We start from the raw sequence: 22,509 nt of genomic DNA on the forward strand, positions 1-22,509 counted from the left end.
GAGATACACATATGTAAATAGATTTTCTGTTATATTACAATTATGGAAGTATTCACCCTCACATTCGTTGGTTAACATGTTACACACAAACCTGATCACAACTCAAAATCTCCAAGAAAGACTCAACGTCTTACATTAGCAGTTCCAGCGAGGTTTGCACCATTATGCAGTTCATGGAAAATCATATCAGGTTCAGGCTCGGTCAGAAGATAGGAAGGAATTTTTACTTTAAACAGGGCCAATGTATTGCTCTGAATGGCAGCTTGCGTAGTTTTGAACGTTATCATCAGTTGATGGTTGCACAATGCTGCCTGCAACTATCCAGAAATGGAATTGGCTATCTGCTGCATAGCATGTGTGGTGTGAGGTTGTTGCTCCATTTCCCTTTATCTACTCCCTGCTCCACCAGTTGTCTAGAGACTACAGAGACTCTATTAGGCCCAGGCAGGAAAAAAAATACAGTGCATCTCGGTGTTGCCTGTTCATCTTGGCTGGAGAAAATATACACAGAGTGCGTGTTAATCACTTAAGCTGTATTACCAAATAGAATGCATTACGACATTTTACCTACTCAAGCAAAATGTGAACATTGTAATTCAGGCCTGTAAAAGCCCTCAGTTAAGTCTAAGACATTACAGAGTGCAAGTTAAAATATAGCGAAAATAGATCCTATATAAAATAAAATAATATACATTTGTGGTAGACCGTAATTGCAAATGAATAAACTGAATGTAAACAGGAATGTAGTAAATGTATATTCATACTGAGATACCGGCTGCCAGACAGCAGCAGGCAGAACAGTTTGTGGTTGGGGTCTCTGATAATTCTGTTGGCCTTCTTCCTGCATCGCTGGGTGTAGAGATCCTCCATGGATGGCAGCTCCGTCCTGGTGACATGCTAAGCAGTTTTTTTTTTACCACACTCTGTAAAGCTACAGTTGGGGACACTGCAGATGCCATAACAGGCGGTGATGCAGCCGGTCAGGATATTCTAAATGGTGCACCTGTAATACACCTAATTGACAATGTTAATGATTTCTAGGTGATGGCTTATGTTTAAATTTGATACTGTCTGGTACTGCTTACAGTAAACCAAACCAGATGTGGTGATTAAAAACTGAAGACATGATTTGTGCTCAACAATTAGCATTGCATTTTTCAGATTTTGAAAAAAATAAATGTAATGATACAGTACTGGGTGTTCTGTGTTTTAATACTGATACCAGAATAATACTAACTTTGATTCCTTACTTTGCTGAGTGTAGACATGTTTTCAACAATACATAAAATAGAGCATAAATCAGAACAACACTGTTATTTAAATCAGGTAATCTCTGATCAAAATAAACTACTCCTAACTAGCCATGCATTCAGCTCCAAGGTGAATGCTGTGAATAATGTTATGACCAAATGTATTCATGCATTAAAACACACTTTATAAACGTGGACAAACAGGGAAAATGTTTAGTCTTGGCTTATATTTATTCCTCCAAGTGACCATTTGATTGACTGCTGAAAGGGGAGAGTCTGATATTGGCGCCCCTCTGAGATTGACTGTAATGTCCTGAAACTGTCCAAGTCCCTTTGTGTTCCAATCACTCAACAGTAGGAGACCGTTTTATATTATGCTTTGTGTCAATTGTCTGTGAAATTTTCTAATTTCAATTCTGAATAATACCCAGATCCCATCTTGACGGTAAATGACGTGTACAGTAGTTGGCATTTTCAAAGCATATTGAAAGTTTGGAAATGGGTTGTGTTTGCTGTTCAACGTTGCAGTGCTCATTGTACATTGCTCTCCTGTGGCTGAAATATGGAGCCATTTGTTAATTTTCATGAAGGCATTGAGTTACTTAAAATCATGCATAGTCTGTCAAAAAAATAATGGTTGCGTGGCGGAGTGCAATGCAACATTACAAAGAATTAAACACTTTTACATTTTGGAAAACAAAAAATTTTGGAAAATATTTTGAAAACAAAATAACATTTTGAAAACAATTTAATTTTGGAAACAAAAAACATTTTAGAAAACAAATTTACATTTTAGAAAACAAATTTACATTTTGGCAAACAAATTTCATTTTGGAAAACAAAATAACATTTTAGAAAACAAATTTACATTTTGGAAAAAAAATAACATTTTAGAAAACAAATTTACATTTTCAAAACAAAAAAACATTTTCAAAAACAAATTTACATTTTAGAAAACAAATTTACATTTTGGAAAACAAAATAACATTTTAGAAAACAAATTTACATTTTCGAAAACAAATTAACAAGATGCAAAACACTTTTACCAGTCCCAAACAAATTTACAAATGACAGATTCTTCACGGAAAGGGAATGTACCACACACCGAAGTGATGAGGTTTTGTATACATGTCGCCTTTGACTACGGCAGTTATGGATCGAATGCGCCAATAGAGCCTATCTTGAACAGGGAGCACTGCCTTATATACTGTCTAGGGCCGTCCTAATGCATCAGCGTCAATGTAGGCAAAGGTCTAACGGAAATAAAATCACTATAAATCGCCAAAATCTCATGCGATGTTCTAGTTTTTTAAAACAAAAGACAAAGAGACTAATTAATGTGTTAATACAAAGAATATTTATTATAATCAGTTCACAGATATGAGTACAAACGGAAACTTCACCCTTCTGAACTAAGAGTCCTGGATCTGATTCTCCGGGCTTCCCTTCCCTCCAGCGGGCTCAGCAACGGCCTGGGTCTCCAGCTGTGGGGTCGTTTGGCTCCCAGGAATGGGCAGTGAGCTCCAGGTCCTGCAGCTGCAGACGGACTCAGCTGCCCCCTGCTGTAGCCCGATCCGCCGGCCGTCGACACGTTCCCTGTGTTTCCGTCAGGTCCGCGTATATAAAAACCCAAACACCGACCACACGTAAGTCACCATAAACTTCATTCACGCATATACTCACCCACAACAACACAAATTGACTGCGCCATCAACAACACCTCATCACTTCCGGTATGTGGTACATTCCTTCCGTGAAGAATCTGTCATTTGTAATTTGTTTCGACTGGTAAAAGTGTTTTGCCTTGTTAATTTGTTTCTAAAATGTAAATTTGTTTCGAAAATGTCAATTTGTTTTCTAATTTTTTGTTTCAAAATGTTATTTTGTTTTTCAAAATGTAAATTTGTTTTCTAAAATGTTATTTTGTTTCCAAAATGTAAATTTTTTTCTAAATTTTTTTGTTCTAAAATATTTGTTTCTAAAATTAATTTTTTCCAAAATTAAATTTGTTTTCTAAAATGTTTTTTGTTTTCCAAAATGTTAATTTGTTTTCCAAAATTTAATTTGTTTCCAAAATGAAATGTAAATTTGTTTTCCAAAAGTAAAAGTGTTTCATTCTTTGTAATGTTGCATTGCACTCCGCCACCGTAACATAGCCTAGTTAATCCCAATACCTTTTTTAGTTTGTGCGTCATATTCATTTATATAAACTCCTCTCTTTTCAACTTGTCTTTTTTTTTTTTTAATCTTCTACCTATCAAGCAGATGACAAATTATCTCTATTCCTGCTCTCCAGAAACGTCAAATCCTGGTAACTCTGGTGGAGATACTCCTGCCCCTGCTCTTCTCCGGCATCCTCATCGTGCTACGTCAGAAGGTGCCTTTTAAGGACTACCCAAATGCCACCATCTATGAGAGCTACGCCGTTGACACGCTACACAGTAGATTGTCGCACCGCTTGCAGCTGGCTTACGTGCCCGGTAACTCCAGTGTGGTACGTCAGGTGGCCGAGGATGTGCGAGGGAGCCTGGCTCTCTCTTCAGGTGGGTAACAGTTGGGCAGGAAGTGGGTGGCGGGTTCAGTACAACGATGTTGGCTTGTTTTTAAAAAGCATCTCCAAATGGGCAGTGACGGCCTAAAGGTTAGTGAAGCGAGCTTGTCATTAAATCCTCCGGACTTGCAGGACAAATTTGGGTAGGGGAAAGTGATAAGCAAGTCACTTAACCCGAACTGTTTCAGTAGAGCTGCTCAGTGACCAGCAGATCAGTTTCCAGGTGTGAATGTGTAACTGTGTGAATGTGATCAGGGCATTCCTTAAAAAGAAAGCATTGCTCTCAGTGTGCTCCTCCCTTTAAAAAATAAAGGTGAAAAATCTAACGAACACGTTATTTCTTGTTTCTTTAAACAGTTCAAAATCCAAAATGTTAAACAAAAGTTTTGTGGTTTTATAGGGGGTTATATTTCCCCATGATTCTAATCTTTATGCTAAGCTAAATTTACAGGCTGCTGACTGTAGCCTTATATTTATGTTTCCCAAAAAGTCAAACTATTCCTTTCATATGGCCATTCTCTGAATGACTTCATAAAACATTTTGACCTAATAAAGATACATGTCAGATTGAAATGTAGTATGCAGGCGTTACCTTTTTTTTCATTACCTCAATTATAACCAGTAAAACAAATACTACAGCCTTGGCACCAACTGTAATCTGGGACAGAGGTGGGATTACTGGTTCCTCTAGAAATAGCCCCTAGGAGAGTCAACAGGCTACACCCTAATGTTGTGTCAGACTGTATCTATCAGCTGGGGATTTAGATAGAGAAAAGGAAGCTCACACACTGTAGCGTCTCAGGACACCTACACTCAATCTCTTTTTAATACACACACACACACACACACACACACACACACACACACACACACACACACACACACACACACACACACACACACACACACACACACACACACACACACGTTTGCCTGACCAGCTATTCAGATAAACATGCAGACAGTCTGACTGACAGGTATGCAAATAAGCTGTTTACATATTTGATTTTATGCTGACAGACAATCAGCAAGATGGACAAATAGCAGTCATGTGAGACTGAAGGCATAGATGTAGTAGCAGGTAGACCGATCTGTGTAACTGCAGATTGTTGTGTACACAGACGTGTGAGATCCCAGCTCAGCCATTAATGAATAATTTAGGTGGCCTCGGCGTTCAGAAGGGTAGGTGGAGGGGAATGATCAGGGTTAAAGGTTGAGTATGTCATGCACACAAAAGACCACAAAATGTGACCTCAATGTTCTGACTTAATGAAGGGGCTGAGGGGGTCTTGAACAGTCAAAAAGTGATATTTTAAACGTCAGTTTTACATATTTAAACAACAAGGATTGTTGAACTGGGACCACTAAAAAAGGCAGCACATTTATGGTGTTCTGTTGTAAAGATATTTTGTGTTGAAATGCCTTGTCATATGTTTTGCATGCTGTATTGTGATATTGTGAAATGAGATTTCCTATATTGTGTAATCTCAAATTTTTGTTTTTGTTAAAAAGTTGATTTGACATCTCTTGTACAGATCACCAGTGGTAGCGTTTTCTTGTACTATTGAACTAATGGACCATTGCTGTTAGCTAATTATTTAATGTTTTCACCATTATTTTACTTTGACTTTTTTCATTACTTTAGCTAATTATTTCAACTATTAAGCCATTATTCTTTAGCTAATAATAATTATATCTTTATTAATCCCCAATGGGGAAATTACAATTTACACTCTGTTATTACAGACTACACACACATGCTCAGGTCCGATAGATAGATAGATAGATAGATAGATAGATAGATATCTAGATATTTTTTATTTTTTTTTATTGATCCCAAAAATGGGAAATTACAGTGTTAGCAAAATATCAGGCACACATACAGAATATACATGAAATAATAGGATACAATATACATTAAATAATAGGATAGAATACAAGAACAAATAATTTAAATATACAAGTTGGGAATAAAAATGTACAACTACTTAACTAGTATTGATAAAGATGAAGATAAACCTATTGTGCAAGTTGCACTTAGTGCAGTTGTGAAAGACATAAGCATCACGCTTATGTCTTAGCTAACAGACCGAGTACACACTCAGGGCTAGATTTATCAAGCCGTTTGCGCCTGTTTCCAGGCGCTAATTGGTCGCAAAGACGGACGTAACCGATGCGGGCTATTTACAAACAGGGCGCACTTGGGTAAAATCGCAGATTGTCTGCCACATGAGCGAGAAGAGACAAGTTGCGCTTTCAATATGCGTTCGTGGGAGGGTTGTGAGAAGTTGGAGTTCCACCCAAAAGGTGGGAGGATAAGCGAAAGTGCACCTAATTATATATTCCGTGGTATTTATAAAGACTGTCAGTAAGGCGCGCTCCTATTCTGCGGGGAAATTCTCCGCCTCTTAAAAACGGGTCTAAACCAGCCGCAATCGAAGTTTCCTCGTAAACCTTTATGCCGCTGGTGAAATGGCAACAGTAATTTGAGCAAGGACGAAGACATAGGGCGAGGCTGAAAATATTTTTAACACAAGAATCACACTTTGTCAGTGAACACAACATCATTTAGCGTTACAGATCAAGCAGCCATGCAATATTAGAGTTACTGGAAGAAATCAAAGATGAAATTGCATCTCCCACTCAGCGTTCACATCCCATTCCAGCAGTTGTTAAACTCCTCGCTACATTACAAATATTGGCATCAGGATCATTTCAAACAGTCATAGCATCAGCAGTGGGAATATCACAGTCTGCACTCAGCCATATCATAGCACATGTACCGCTTTGCTACAGCGCAATTTTCGGTCTAGTGGGCGGAGAAAGACGCTGATTGCCTGATGGGTGTCAGGGTTGATAAATACTACGCAAAATGTGGAAGCATAGCGTGCGCTATTACCGAACTCGCATAAACAGACGCAGCGCAAACTGCGCTAGTGTTAGTAAATCAGGCCCTCAGTGATGAAGTGTACTGAGTGTGTACTTCATCGCTGAGTGTGTACTCGGTCAGTACGGGGACTTCAACCAGCAACCCTCCGGTTCCCAACCCAACTCCCTACGGACTGAGCTAACAAGTTGAACCATTCATTACTTTCAGCTAACTATTTTGACTTTCTGCTCACTTGCTAACTAGCATTCATGTACTAGCATTCATGTACTCTGAATTGCCACACATGGCTTTAAGGTGTTACAACTGACTCAGGTTGGTGGGTGGTGTGTACTATGCATTCAGCGTAGCTAACTTGCTAGAATTTTTTTTTTTTTTCTCCTGAAACATAAATATGTGAATATATATAACTTTGAGTAAGTCTGGATTTTATTTTTTTCCAAATTAGTTTATCTACTCCACAATCTTTCCATGTACAACAACTGCAGGAGTAAGCCCTGGAACCACCCCTGGTTAGTAACTACTGCATTAAACTGCTAACCGTTTCAGCGTTACCCAACACAGACAGCTGAAGTGAAGTTTGGCAGCTGGTTGGCCGTGACCTGTTTCTTTCTGTGCCCTGTGTGTCAGAAAATGTTTACTTTATGAAACTGACCAATGTTTACCTCTGGGACCAATGTGTAATACCGACGTCCTTTGCCAGACTCGGAAATTAAATAATGCCATGGAGATTTGCAGCTCTGGAAAAGAAAGAAATGTAATCAAAAGTGAAAAGAAAAACAAATTAGTTTTATCTATATTTTTTCCCTGCTCTCTGTTTTCATTCGGTTTCATTTGGACTGCTTTGACATCCTTCATGTTTTAGTTTTGTGCGTGTCTCTTCCCTTTTTATGTGATGTAGCGTCTATTTCAAAGAAGCATGTCTCGCATTTGACCTATTGTAATGATAATATTGGCCATAGAATTCAGTAGGCTGTCAGTGACAGTAGCGAGCACCAAGGTTGGGCAATGAGACGGCCATTAAAAACAGGTGTGTGTGTGTGTGTGTGTTCCAGTGCGTGGCTTTGAGACGGAGGAGCAGTTCGAGGACTATGTGAGAAATGACCCTCTGTCAGGAAAGCTGCTGGCTGCTGTGGTGTTTGAGCACCCCTTCACCCATGATGATGAACCTCTGCCCCTAAAGGTTAAAGGCAGCATACACACACTGTCGCACACTGTAGCAGGTAGATGCTTGATTCTTGCGCCTGAGGAGTGCTGCATTGCTTTGTTGTCTATATATATATATGACATACATACACACACACACACAGAATCTGTAGAAAGTTCTTCCAGATGCATTCAAAACATAAATACACAAAGGTGATCAAACGAAGCATAAGACAGTGTATCAACCTTTTAAAAATGTTTTTCTTTTTTGAACAATAGTAAACGATAAACAAAGGCGTTGTTATGCCACTCACTGCATAGTGTAGGCTCCACCCCTCTAGGCTTTGTACAGGTTACTAATTCCGCTCTCTTTTTGCACCCTCGTGTATAGGTGAGTTACCACCTGCGTTTCAGTTTCACCCCACGCAATGCCCCACCCAAGGAGAGGTCGGAGCTGAACCCCAACAGTGACCTGGACTGGCACACGCTCAGCCTCTATCCCCTCTTTCAGCTGCCAGGGCCGAGGGAGCAGTATGACAAGGAAGGGGGCACGCCTGGTGAGAACCCTTCCCCAGTCTCTTCTTTCTGACCCTCCTTGTCTTTGTCTCTCTTTATCTGTCTCTCCCACTTCTTTTTTTTACCTTTTAAGCCAAAAACATCCCGTCTGCTTTGATGCTACCAAACCTTCACAAGAGGGCCTGTCATCCAAAAATAAATATTAAATATTCTTAAAAACTACACATTTTTACAGAGGTTATTCAGATAATCATTTGTCCTTTTTTTAAAATCCATGTCAAATGTCAAACAGGATTTATTTTTCTGCTGAGACAGAGGTTTAGGATTGATGAAAAGCACTTATTTTCCACAGTCTCTGGAGCAAGGCTCTGTTTCTATGGCAACCACGGCCTTGAACATCTAGTGTTGGCACTATCAAGATGCATTGTGCCCTTGCATCATTAGTGGGGCATTTGTAAGGTGTCGGGCACCGAAACTTTATCTTCCCATTTGTCCCTCAGGTTGTTTAATTTAAGTTTTTAAATGAGGTGAGGATGATGAATTGGGGATAAGATAAGAGACTGTTGTGCTGTGGCTCAGACCTTTTTTTTTATCATAATAGGCATGCTCCAAAAGATGAAGTCATCCTCCCAGCATACTAGAACTGACAAGCTTTTAGAGTCACATGAATATGGATTTCCAACCTCCACATGCATAATAACTCACAACTGCAGCTCCACTTTTGTTCCTCAAGGCCTCTTACCCATTTTCATGTTAACTTTTAGAGGGAAGTTAAAAGCAATTTGCCTCAAGGTCACTTTGTAAGTTTTGTTGTGCAATGAGTCATTACTTCCATAAACATCAACCTCATTTCTTCAGCGTTAATATTTCTTTTCTCTTTTAAGGTTATTTCCGAGAGGGATTCCTTGCTGTACAGCATGCAGTGGACCTAGCCATCATGCGCTCTTACAACAGAACGTCTGCTGCCTCTTTGCTGGGACATATCCGAGTGGTCCTGTCGCGGTTTCCTTACCCTGCCTTTATATATGACGTTTTCATCCTAGCCATTCAGAACCAACTGCCCCTACTACTGGTGCTCAGTTTTACCTACACCTCCCTCAACATTGTACGATCTGTGGTGCAGGAGAAGGAAAGGAAGCTCAAGGTGCGTTTGTGTGTCTCCGAAAGGGATGTTTTTATTTTTACTGAAATTGGCAATACAACTGATCCACTTTTTTTGGTGCATTTTAGGAGTACATGAGGATGATGGGTCTCAGCAACTGGCTCCACTGGAGTGCCTGGTTCCTCATGTTCTTCCTCTTCCTCTCCATTTCAATCTTTTTTGTCACTCTGCTCCTTTGTATCCAGGTGAGTTTGTGTTACAAAATATAGTTACATAAGCCACATTCCAGCACGTAATACCTTCACCCCAAATTCAAGCAGTTTCTTAGATAAGTAAATCCAATATCATTATCTACAGTAGTATTTAGTGGAAATACCTGCAGTAGGTATTTATTTAGTGTTTAAATATGCAGCTAAGCTGTTCTCAAAGCTAAACATCATACATTGGGACTTAATTAACTAAGACATGAGAGGCAGTGCTTTATAGTGGTTTTAAAGCCAAGAGGAAAAGAGAGTGAAAAAGAGAAATTAGCTGTAAAGCAAATTATCAAATAGTTTATCATAATAACCATTTCATAATAATTAGACATTTGTTTTGTGTTGAGCAGTGTAGTTACTGAACAATAGCTTAGCATCACGATTTCAACATGAAGTGCAGGAATGAGTTCATTCTTCATTTAGAGGCTGTAAAACTGAGCACTGGGACTATCTGTTTTCTAACTGTTGTTTTAGGTGAGCCCTAACGGAGCAGTGCTGACCTACAGCGACCCCACACTTGTCTTTGTCTTCCTGCTCGCCTTCACTGTGGCCACCATCAACTTCAGCTTCATGATCAGTGCCTTCTTCTCACGAGGTGTGTGTTTCTGTGTCTGTCTGTCCACTCTTTTCTGAATGATAAATATGCCTCTCTTTGACTGCCAGTCTCTTGCTTTGTGAAAATCAGCGCATCCATTTTTTTGCTGCCGATGTTGTATGGTGCATTTTCTTGGTTAAGAGAAATGTTTTGTTCACTTAAAAAGTGGTATGTTTCTTGTTATAAGTAGTTCTCAGCTGTGTCTGTCTTCAGCCACATGAAATTAAAGAACCCTGTCCGGCCTGAATAACATACAGTTTAAAGAAAACTATTGAAATCCTATCTCTCCTTTCTCGTGTCCTCCTTGTCTTTCCCTCTTTGTGCTCTCACTCATTCAGACCAGCGTCTGAATGAAAGCGTCTCCATCCAACTTTCTGCAACAAAGCAGCTCAGGTTACAAGTGCTCGTCACAGCCTCAGTTTTATGCTGCCGTTTCCAAAGCAGTTGCCCCTATGAACTTGCTTAGCCGTGCTGTGGTTTATGTTGTTCTTTAGCTTCTTATTTTTTTAACACTCATAATAAACATTCCCTTGATTATAATTGATTGGGAAGCCTTTTGTCCACAGGAGCTGAGTTAAGGAAACATTTTGGTAATTCTGTCCTCTGTCACCTGCCCAGGCAGTTTTCCTATTTGGCTTTGACAGTATGAGCCAAGTTACCTTAGGTGTAATTTTTAAAATCTTGTCCTGCTCTTCCTTTCTATTTCCTGCTTTCTCTCGGCCTGGCCTGTCTGTGATCGATGAATAATTGCCCAAACTGTGGTATTTGAAAGCTTGACTTAAGTCATTAAAATGGTGTCAATTACTGCTTAACTTACAGATACTGAACATGAGCTGAAGAAATCGCATCATCATGTCGTTTTCCGTCTTGACACTGTACATAAATAAAAACAAACCCAAAGATCATTGCAGAATGAATCCCAACTAGGTTCAAGGGTTTTCCATATAGTTTCTGATTTGTAGAGCGAAGAGGAAACAGACAGCGATGAGGGGCTTTTACAGAAAATAGGCCAAACCAACAGAAGTTACAGTGCCCTCCTTGGCCATTTTTGAACAAAGACTGATTTTTTTTTTTCTTTCTTAGCTGTCTTTGTGCGAACAGCTATCTGGATACTTTCTCCACCCACTGTACTTTTTAGTCAATGCGTGTTCCACACAGGCTCGAAATGTCAAAATGTCTTCAACAAGTGCCCTTTTGAAAGTAAAACAGCCATGAAAGTCTTTCATTCGCCTGTGTGTGTGTGTGTGTGTGTGTGTGTGTGTGTGTGTGTGTGTGTGTGTGTGTGTGTGTGTGTGTGTGTGTGTGTGTGTGTGTGTGTGTGTGTGTGTGTGTGTGTGTGTGTGTGTGTGTGTGTGTGTGTGTGTGTGTGTTCTTGTTCTTGTTCTTGTTCTTGTTCTTGTTCTTCTGTAACTGTCATACTATTGTTCACCATCCCCTTAACCTCTTTTTTTCTGTCTATCTTCAGCAAATGTGGCAGCAGCAGCAGGCGGCTTCATCTATTTCCTGAGCTACCTGCCTTATTTGTTCCTGTGGCCACGCTACGACCTGCTGAGCCATGCCCAGAAGGTGTCGGCCTGCCTCATCTCTAACGTGGCCATGGCCATGGGAGCTCAGCTCATTGGAATGTTTGAAGGCAAAGGTGAGACTTGATGTTGTGATCAAAGTTGAACTATCTGTCTATATTAGGAAGTCGGGGGCAATTCCTCCATTTCTGTCTGTTAAAACAGCATTTTAAAAATGTTTATCTAATCCCTCTCTCCTCTGTAGGAACGGGAATCCAGTGGTCAAACTTGTTTGACTCTGTGACGGTGGACGATGACTTCTCCCTGGCCCAGGTATTAGGCTTGCTGCTGTTTGACTCTGTCCTCTATGGGTTGGTGGCCTGGTACATGGAGGCAGTTTTTCCTGGAGAGTACGGAGTGCCTCTACCATCTTACTTCTTCGTACTGGTATGTTTCAAAGCTGAGCGGCTCACATTTGCACACACTCACATTCTCAGGGAAGGTATCCAATTACAGCTACATTAGTGGGATGAAAGTATGACCAGATATAGCATTCAGAAGCGATACAAATGTTTCAGATAATTGCAGTTATCTGATAATGTTGTCCCTGCTCACAGTGCCTTTCAGTCTCTACTGCAGTGTCAGTTACTAATTCAAACTTAAAAGAAGTAAACTGAAAAAATGGGGAAGTTGTGTACGAAATAAAATATCGCCTAATCATCAGGTTGGTTCAAGTAAACATCTTTCTAACAAACAGTGTAATGTGTTTTCATAGTCCTGGTATAATTTGCAGTAGTGTATACTGTCTAAGTTCAGCACGCTTGTAACATTTTAAACCATATTTATTAATTACTTGATATTGTTTTTATATATTCACATTTTCATCAGAAAAATGATTTTAAAAAATGGCTATTTGCCTTTGTTCTTCCTGCAATTTATGTCTTCAAATGGTGAACTTCTTTTTTTTTTTTGATAAAATCATTTACTGAGCATTTTGTATTAATTTTTGTGAAACCATTTACAGTCTGGTGGAGTTCATATAAGATATGTGGCAATAGCAAACACGTTAAGACAGAATGTTTAGCCACTAAATGAAGATACAGGAAGTTAAGTATAAATACATACTTGCTCATTCACCTAACTAAGGGATATGATACTTGATATTACTAGTGCAGTAAAAGGATATGACCAGTGACATGTGTTTGTTGAAAGGCCTGAACAAGCCAGAACCGTCGCTACCAGGAATTGAACCCCAGTCTGACGTGGCTTTTTCATTGTGGTTTACAGTTAAAGACACATTATCAGTCGGTGGTGTTGAGCACTTACAGCACCCTAAGGTAGTTGCAAGGCCGAGGTCTCCTGTAAGAGATAAATGACCATAGAATAAAGAAATTGCTGCACTCAGTGTAAGTAGCTCTGATAAGTGACAGTGGAGGGGATTGAAAACTTGAGGTCACTACATATCGGCCAGAGGAAGTCTTTGGATTCAGCTGGCTAGAATAACAGGAAACGTCAAGCCAACACAAATAAGGTTTATGTTTATAACAACTGGATTATCACGAAATGGCGTGCCTTCACACACACACACACACACACACACACACACACACACACACACACACCACACACCACACACCACACACAACACACAAAAAACACACACAAAACACACACACAAAACACACACAACACACAAAAAACACACACACACACACACACACAAAAGACACACACACAACACACAAAAGACACAGACACAAAACACCCACACATGCTCATGCTCACCCATTTCCCAGTAGTCAGGAATCCAAGAGACTGCCAGCAGGGTGTGGAGTAGATGTTGACGCACTCGATGTCCATTGTGTTCATGGGTGTGATGTGTAGAAAGTGGAACTTTGACTCTGGTCCTTAGGAAGTGCACCAGAGGGAGGTTTGGTCAGGAAACAATCCCCTCTAATGTCCACAAGAACAATGTGACCCACTCTCTCTTTCTTTTTTTTCTTTTTTTTTATGAATTATCATTGTGTCCTGTGGTTACTTTGCTTTACTGAAAAAACACCTGAGAAATGCATACATTACATACATGTACATCATGTGTGCAATATATGATGTAACTTTTGACTTTCATTCTATAAATATCTTGTGGAAATATGTGGAATATGAATACTAGAATTGTAAAGTACCATTTCATACAGCTTTTTGACTAAGGCCTGTTTGACCCCAACCCACTTCCTACCTCTATCTATCCCTCACTTTCTCTTAATCCCCACATGTGCCTCCTCTTCATCAGCCTTCATACTGGTGCAGCAGCCCCCGCATGGCTTTGGTGAATGAGAAAGAGGAAGAGGAGGATGCAGAAAAGGCTTTGAAAGGGGAGTTCATAGAAGAGGAGCCAGCTGGACTAGTCTCCGGGGTAAAGATTAAACATCTCGCTAAGGTGAGCAGCAAAGCAGACACCCAGAGGTTCAACATGTCATCTCACTGTAAAAGGGTGCAGATGGTGCAAGTGTCCAAAACAACGTGTAGACAATCATTAAATATTCTACTGCAGTAGTGAAATTGTAAATATGCCACAAGGTTTCTCTGGCCCTATGTGTTTTTTTGTTCAGGTAATGCATGTAAATATTTTGGATTTATCTGCTGTACAGGAATTCAAAGTAGGCAACAAGACACGGCAGGCTGTGCGGGATCTTACAATGAACATGTTTGAGGGACAGGTCACGGTGCTGCTAGGACACAACGGTGCTGGGAAGACAACAACACTGTCCATGTTGACAGGTGACCAGCTGACACACACACACACACACACACACACACACACACACACACACAATAAAACATACACACAATAAAACATACATGACACCTAAATATTCTGAACTCAACTGGTTGCCTTTGTGTGTTACTCGCAGGGCTGTTTCCTCCCACCAGTGGCAGGGCCTATATCAACGGTTACGACATCTGTCAGGACATGGCTATGATCCGCCGCAGTCTGGGACTCTGTCCCCAGCACGACGTACTGTTTGATAACCTTACTGTCAGAGAACACCTGCTCTTCTATGCTCAGGTACTCGCGTCATGCACTTATACACAAAAATGCTGTTCTTCAGCTGAATCTTTGTTCTTGTCATGATCTCATTAGTTTATTGTTGATTGTTGTGTTTTGTTCTTTTTTATTATTATTTAAATTTAGTTGTAAGGGTATTGTGCGGTGTTGACTTTGTTTCCATATTATAAATGCACTCACTGGCTATTTTATTAGGTTCACCTCTGCAATCTAATGTAAATGCGGCTCTGCCATAAATTCTAACTTTACAAATGTTATGTGGCCCATTTTTGTTAAAACTTTCCTAGAGGTTTTTTATTGAACTATAGGTTTATTATTTGTGTGTTTATCTGCTTGATATCCAGCTGAAAGGCTTCTCCAAAGAGAAGATTCCAGATGAGGTAGACAGGACTATCCGTATCCTGAATCTTGAGGACAAGCGACAGGCTCGCTCCAAGACCCTCTCTGGTGGCATGAAGAGGAAACTCTCCATTGGCATTGCCCTCATTGGAGACTCCAAGGTGAAGAATGATTCACTCTCATTCCTTTTGTCCCATTCTTCCTTCACATTAACCAAGTCTCATCTCTTTACCTTTTAACTTAATCTATCTCCAGGTGGTGATGTTAGATGAGCCCACATCAGGTATGGACCCATCAGCTCGACGTGCCACCTGGGACCTTCTGCAAGGGGAGAAGCGCGGTCGCACCATCCTGCTCACCACGCACTTTATGGACGAGGCCGACCTGCTCGGTGACCGCATCGCCATCATGGCAGGAGGAGAGCTGCAGTGCAGCGGGTCACCACTCTTCCTTAAGAACAAATATGGTAAGTGAAGAGTGGAGTGAAAATGGCTGCAGCAAGATGTCATTCTCTTTATATAGCACACCTGGGCATTCAGGAGAAAATCCAGTAATTCAGCTATATCATTGTTGATAGTGGGCACATACATCCTTGTTACAATTAATCATACAGGCTTCCTTCCCTCTGCTCCCCAGGTGCTGGTTACCACATGGTGATAGTAAAGGATGCTCTTTGTAACGTGTCCGAGATCACCCGCCTTGTCCACATGTATGTTCCTAATGCCACACTGGAGAGCAGCGCGGGGGCAGAGCTGTCTTACATCTTGCCCAAAGAAAGCACCAGCAGGTGAGTCAGCCAGGTCTTTGTTACTACATAGAATACTCACAATAACACAGTGGAAAATGTGAAGGGGCCTTAAGCGTAGAACGATGACCATCGACCAGAAATCACACCTGCTGAACATTGTAACTAAATGACAACTTCTGTCAAAAAGGGCCAGTCTTCACTAACATTGGGTATATGATTATAATAAAATGATTATAATAAATACAGCTAGTAACCAAATGGCTTTTTCTCTCTTTGCCTGTGTACATCAAACTCTTTACACAAAAACTGAAATAAGTGTGGTAAATATACGTTTATATGTTTTAATCTCTTACTTTCCCACAATCTTTTAATTTCTATCTCCCTTTAGGTTATTTCTTTCTTTATAACCACCTGTCCTGTTACCTTGTTTTATGTTCTTCTTATATCCTGAAAATCAATATTTTTCTCCCCACAAATTGGACTTTGACTCCACAGTGACACTTACTACTGTTCTATGACACTGATTGAGAGCTCATATTGTGATATTGAGTGATCGCATTTGTCCCACTGTGAGGTAGCGTGTAATGTGTTTTTCCCTGACACACTTTGTGTTTGCTCTCAGGTTTGAGCTGCTGTTTGCTGAGCTGGAGATGAACAGAGAGGAGCTGGGCATCGCCAGCTATGGAGCTTCAGTAACCACTATGGAAGAGGTTTTCCTCAGGTGGGAGAAATATGACATTGGCGAATGTGTCTTTGTAATATTCCATATCAGCAGAATCTAAAGCAAAAGGAAGTGGGTTTTATGTAGTAGAGGTCTTCACGGGTCCAAAATGTTGTACCCAAACTCAAAAAGACCCGGAAATACTACCCAGAACCAAACCAGACCGGTTTATTAATTGAAAGCTGGGACCCGGACCCATGCAGAACTGAGAAATGTCAGACCCAAACTTGTCCGGACCCTTTAACATTAACGTTAACTTAAAAGTTGTCAAAACTGAACTTTGTGTCTTACTAATGTAACATTAGTAGCCATCTCCCCTGTGCCTGTCCATGACACACATAATCCATCGTCGTTGCCAAGAAATTTGGTCAAATACATCCAGGTCCTCTCTTGCCGATTCAAACTATATAAAGCTTATAAAGCTATTTTTTAAGTATAATAACAATTAGAGCCCGACTTATAAAGGATTTTTAAGGCCGATATCGATACAAATATTTGGTGATTTAAAAATCCGATATATTGGCCGGAAAAATCCAGAAACGCGTAACAAAACACAAACCGATTTCATAGTTTGTAGTTATTTATGAGTCCTCACTAAAATAATGATAATGCAGTTTAAAAATAAACTTGTTTGTTTTATTGTCCCAACAGAACAGCGGAACATCAAAATATATTAAAGTTCTGATAAATATAATGTATAAAAATACAAACTTAAGATTATTAAACTTGAAGGGTTAAACATGAGTGTTGCCAACAGGGACGTTTTAGAGTCCTTCTGGGGGACAAACTGCAATGCCAACACTCAGAACATGGTTAAAGGGTGTTTCGTCCGTTTTTTATTTTATCTTTTAAATATTCATTTATCGGTCCGATACCGATAGAAAATGCCTAATATCGGCCGATATATCTGTCGGGCTATAATAACGATTGCCAATTGCCACAGCTGCCAATCATGATCAGCGTTGTATGATCACGGGCGGGTCTTCTCGGATCCACTCGGGTATATTATACATAATGTTAAACAGACCCGGGACCCGCGGTAATATAACAGGACCTGATCTGGACCCGATATAGATGTATAAACCGTGGATCCGAACTTGTACGGGTCCTGGCTCTTACCCATGTAGACCTCTTTAAATATTTAATTTAAATATAAAAGTGCCTGTTATAGTAGCTCTGCAATTGTCATTATTTACAAGTCATACCGAGAGTCCATCAGTGTGTTCTGGCCATAAACCTCAAACATGATACCAAGAAAAGCTGCTGTTTGAACATTTGGTCATTTAGCTCCCTTCTGGCGTTTAGTTTTTTGCAGCCAAGTAAAATGCCTTGTCAGTTAGATAGTAACACTGCTACCATTAATAAAAACTAAAAAAATAATTCTTCTTTTAATTATTAATCTAAAATGAAATACTGTATAATGATCTTTATTTTTCCTGTTTTCAGTAAGTTAGTTGATAACTACAGACTGATTTGTGTGTTCAGGGTGGGAAAGTTGGTGGATTCTAGTTTGGACATCCAGGCAATCCAGCTGCCAGCCCTGCAGTATCAACATGAGAGACGCTCCCATGACTGGGCCACAGATGATGCCAGCAGCAGCAGCGGCATGACCGATGTTACCGACTTCACAGACAGCGGCACGCTCATCTCAGAGGACTGCTCCAACATCAAGCTAAACACTGGGGTGAGATAAGAGGAAGCAAGCTGATGCTTATTTTCTGCATGTCATAAATTTTGAGTCATTAATATCATTCATTCATTTTTAACATTTCTGTTTCCCTTTCCTCTCCCATTAGGCCAGACTACACCTGCAACAGTTTTATGCCATGTTCCTGAAGAGGGCCCTGTACAGCTGGAGAAACTGGAAGGTGATGGTGGCTCAGTTCCTGGTCCCTTTGGTCTTCACCGTTGTGGCTTTAGTTGTGGCACGCACCATTCCCAATCACCAGGACGCTCCTCAGCTGAGGCTGGCACTCAGCCGCTATGGTTCCACCAGGGTCCCTGTGGCTCTGCAGCCTAACGTAGGTCCCCTGGCCTCTGCCCTGGCAAATACATACAGTTCACAGCTCTCTGCCCAGCTTGGCCAGCTCATCAATATCACAGGTAAGCATCTTGAGAGAGAGACAGGGACTTGGTTTGACTGCTTAGCTGAGTATTTACTGACCATATGCCCCTTTCCTCCCGCTCCCCATCATCAGACTTCACTGATTTCATCCTGACCCAGGCAGAGGAAGAAGGCGGCAGCTTTAATGAGCGCTGTGTGGTGGGTGCTGCTTTCCGTGGCAGCAGCAGCCGATTTGCAGAAGCAACAGCCTACTTCAATAATGAGGGCTACCATACACCCGCCACGTCCCTAATGTTGGTGGACAACGCTCTGTTCAAACTTCTAGCAGGTCCGAATGCTTCCATCCAGACGGGCAATTACCCCATGCCACGCAACCTGTCTGAGATCGCCCACAGCCAGCTCAACGAGTGAGTGGAGTGGACGGAAAGAGAGAAGTGTCCTAACATGTATTTGTTTTGGCACGCACAGTAACAAGCAACTTGATTTTTACATACTTGCTATAGTATAGAGCTAACAGATGGAGATCAAGAAAGCAGTCGTGTATTTTATGTCCGTCTGTCTTTCTGGCCATTTCTTTGCCTTTCCTTTGCACCATTTCTCTTCAATTTCCTCCTGTCATCAACCCCTTTTCACCTCCTTTTTTTTCTTCATTCTTTTCCCCAATCTGTAGGGGAAAGACAGGCTTCATCATCGCCATCAACCTGATGTACGGTATGGCCTCCCTGTCTAGCACATTTGCCCTCCTGCTCGTAACAGAGTCCTCTATCAAGTCCAAGCATGTCCAGCAGGTCAGCGGTGTCTACCTGTCAAACTTCTGGTTTTCTGCCTTGCTGTGGGACCTCGTCAATTTCCTGCTGCCCTGTCTCCTCATGCTGGTCAGTATGACTTTTGATAACTTGTTGGGATAAGGGCACTGACACTGACAAGTTAGTCTAAACAGAGTTGTCCAGGCAGAGAGAGTACAGTGTGCATAACATTCATGTACTGTATGCATTGTACAGTCTCATGTCTCATTGTTTTATGCTCTTAGGTGGTGTTTCAGGCATTTGGAATCAAGGCTTTTGTAGACAACAACCACCTGGTAGATGTGTTGTTGTTACTGCTGCTGTATGGCTGGGCTGTTGTGCCTCTCATGTACCTGCTCAGCTTCTTCTTTTCCACTGCCGCTACTGCCTACACACGCCTCACCATCTTCAACATGATCTCTGGCACGGCCACCTTTCTGACTGTTACCATCATGACCATCCCAGGTGAGAGGAGGAGAACTGGGATTCTAGCAATGGAAGACATTTAAAGTAAAAAAAAAAAGATTGTGTAATGCTCGGGCCAGTATGTTATGTTCTAGTTTTAAGGATTTAAAATTTGTTTGGGTTTGGCTGAATTAATCTTGAGTGCAGTGTGTCAATGGCATTAAGGGAAAAAAGCCAACCCCTTCACAGCTTTGGGTTCAGTTCCCAGTGCAGTGCTTCTGGCTTTGCTGTGTCCCACATTGCAGTATTTGTTGTGGGAAGCCAATGAGGGATCATGTTCGAGCAACTCCTACTGGTTGATTGGGTTGCACTTATGAAGAGGAGCAGGGTTTTCAGATGATAGTGAAGACACAAGTAAAATCAGGAGAAAAATGGGGGAAAAATCTATTTAAAGTGCCCATATTATGAAAAATGGGATTTGGGGTGTTCTTTTGTGTCTCTGGTGCTTCCACACACATACAAACTTTGAAAAAAATCCATCCATGCTGTTTTGAGTGAGATACGGTTTCTGAATGTGTCCTGCTTTCAGTCTCCTAGTGAGCTGTTCAAAATCGGCCTCGGACTGTGACGTCACAGTCCGAAATGAGCTGGCTAACCACAACCGTTAGCTCGTAGCGTTAGCGTTAGCCGTCTAATGCTAGCATTAGCCGGCTAACGCTAGCATGCTACGTCGTTCTCAATAGCAAAGCACTGCTACAACACACACAAGTTCACCATAATCTACAAAAGAACTACTTACATGTGCGCCCTCATTTAGAAGTCTCCTAGCTAATCATGCCTTGTAACTGACCAAAGTTGGAGAAACAGGCTTTCTTTTACTGTCTCTAGAGTTAGCTAGCTGACATGCCCTTCATCTGAGCTACTGCGCATGTGCGAGTGCAATCAAAGATAGTACAGAAGAAGAAGATGAAAAGAGGTCTCACTCTGTAGCTTAAACAGAAACCAGGTGAAAAGAGGATCTGCAGCAGTGAGAGAGAGCTGTGCAGTACAACAACAATATGGTGTTTTTTGAAAATTAAACCATGTAAACCTATTCTGGTAAAACCTTAAAATACAGTTATGAACCTGAAAATGAGCATAATATGGGTGCTTTAAAAAAAAAAAAAAAAAAGAGAAAATAATGTTTCCTTATCATTCCTGTTGATGGCCTCCTTATGACTTCCTTCTCCAGAGTTGAACCTGCAGGAGATGTCGCACTTACTGGATAAGGTGTTCCTGATCTTTCCAAACTATTGCCTGGGCATGTCCTTCAGCCAGTTCTACCAGAACTACGAATTCATCTCGTTTTGCACTTCCAGTCCAATCAGCGAGACAGTGTGCAATTTCTTAAGTAAGTTCAATCAGGAGAGACTTTGTTGAAAGATGCAAAATAAATGTATTCATCACACCGCACAATATTATAATGTACAGAATTGGCGATTAGACTCCATCGCTATGTAAATTATGTTATAAGGGGTAGAAAAGCCATGAGTAGGCATATCCCTCAATGGAGTCTAGACACTGGTGGTGGTGAAGGAGCCTGAAGACTGGATGGAAGTACAGGAGCGGGTCTTCCAGAGAAGGACCCAGGGTGGTCCTGTGTAAGATTTTAGTTTTAAAACAATGTAGATGCAGTTTAGTACCTGAATATGTGATATGTGATCTAGAAGATATGATTATAACGATGAGTCATAATGTGGGTGGCAGTATTACACACACACATATTGGGATGATGGGGTTGATTCATACTTCTGTAGGGGAAGCAAAGAGAAAAATTGGTGCATTATACATCTGACTCAATTTAAATTGTATTTTCATAATCCAGTTTTCAATCACCAAAATAAACACTAATAATGGAATGATCAGATGTCTTCTGTAAACCCTGCATATTTCTACCCTTAATTTACTTGACCCTAACCCAGTGTTTTTCTTGTTCTAGACATCACGTACCAGAAAAACTACTTCTCGATGTCGGAGCCTGGTGTGGGACGCTTCCTCGTGGCCTTCTCACTGCAGGGTGTAGTCTTTATTATTCTGCTGTTTGTCATCGAGCTGCAGTGTGTCCACACTCTCCGGCGATTCCTCACCTCCCTGGGCAGAAGACGTAAACAGGTAGATGAGTTGTGGGAGCTGTGAACAAGCCAGGGATTGTCTTTTTCTGTTTTTTTTTTTTTTTTTTTTTTGTGTTTTCTTTGGGAGAATGCAAACTTTCCAGTTGAATCAGAAATCTCCTAGCAACCACAGCTTGCACTGCACAGAAGGTCTCTCTGAGAAACTATTTTCAAAGTGTGGTTAAATATATTCCAACTGAAGCGTGAAAAAAGAGAAGTCTCTAAAGACAACTAGAGTAGTGGTTGTAGATCCACAAAGTAAATGGCAAATTTGATTCAAACACTGGGAGCAGACATGTTGTAAACACTTTATGAAAAGGATCATCACACTTAGAAACACTAGTGTGGTTCATATTAGGTTTAATGGCAGTTGGCAACATTTGTCTCTTATAAAAGAGGCACTTTGCAGTCAATTAGCATTTT

At 40.8% G+C, this 22,509-nt stretch overlaps 1 protein-coding gene across 2 annotated transcripts in view; it reads left to right on the forward strand.

Annotated features, from left to right (window-relative positions):
* The window catches only part of abca3b (ATP-binding cassette, sub-family A (ABC1), member 3b), a 31,064-nt gene that overhangs the window by 2,555 nt on the left and 6,000 nt on the right, over positions 1 to 22,509 (forward strand). For both annotated transcript variants that reach the window (XM_039824604.1, XM_039824603.1), the window contains exons 3-24: positions 3,547 to 3,793; positions 7,744 to 7,871; positions 8,226 to 8,391; positions 9,235 to 9,494; positions 9,581 to 9,697; positions 10,184 to 10,304; positions 11,770 to 11,943; positions 12,072 to 12,253; positions 14,097 to 14,243; positions 14,455 to 14,584; positions 14,719 to 14,873; positions 15,218 to 15,373; positions 15,468 to 15,678; positions 15,849 to 15,999; positions 16,583 to 16,681; positions 18,167 to 18,365; positions 18,478 to 18,784; positions 18,880 to 19,153; positions 19,417 to 19,621; positions 19,777 to 19,996; positions 21,168 to 21,326; positions 21,915 to 22,087. In XM_039824604.1, coding sequence (XP_039680538.1) covers positions 3,547 to 3,793; positions 7,744 to 7,871; positions 8,226 to 8,391; positions 9,235 to 9,494; positions 9,581 to 9,697; positions 10,184 to 10,304; positions 11,770 to 11,943; positions 12,072 to 12,253; positions 14,097 to 14,243; positions 14,455 to 14,584; positions 14,719 to 14,873; positions 15,218 to 15,373; positions 15,468 to 15,678; positions 15,849 to 15,999; positions 16,583 to 16,681; positions 18,167 to 18,365; positions 18,478 to 18,784; positions 18,880 to 19,153; positions 19,417 to 19,621; positions 19,777 to 19,996; positions 21,168 to 21,326; positions 21,915 to 22,087 — 3,981 coding nt within the window. The remainder of the gene's footprint in view (positions 1 to 3,546; positions 3,794 to 7,743; positions 7,872 to 8,225; positions 8,392 to 9,234; positions 9,495 to 9,580; positions 9,698 to 10,183; positions 10,305 to 11,769; positions 11,944 to 12,071; positions 12,254 to 14,096; positions 14,244 to 14,454; positions 14,585 to 14,718; positions 14,874 to 15,217; positions 15,374 to 15,467; positions 15,679 to 15,848; positions 16,000 to 16,582; positions 16,682 to 18,166; positions 18,366 to 18,477; positions 18,785 to 18,879; positions 19,154 to 19,416; positions 19,622 to 19,776; positions 19,997 to 21,167; positions 21,327 to 21,914; positions 22,088 to 22,509) is intronic.

The sequence above is a fragment of the Perca fluviatilis genome, chromosome 15 (genome assembly GCF_010015445.1).
Source record: "Perca fluviatilis chromosome 15, GENO_Pfluv_1.0, whole genome shotgun sequence".
In the NCBI taxonomy this organism is placed as follows: domain Eukaryota; kingdom Metazoa; phylum Chordata; class Actinopteri; order Perciformes; family Percidae; genus Perca; species Perca fluviatilis.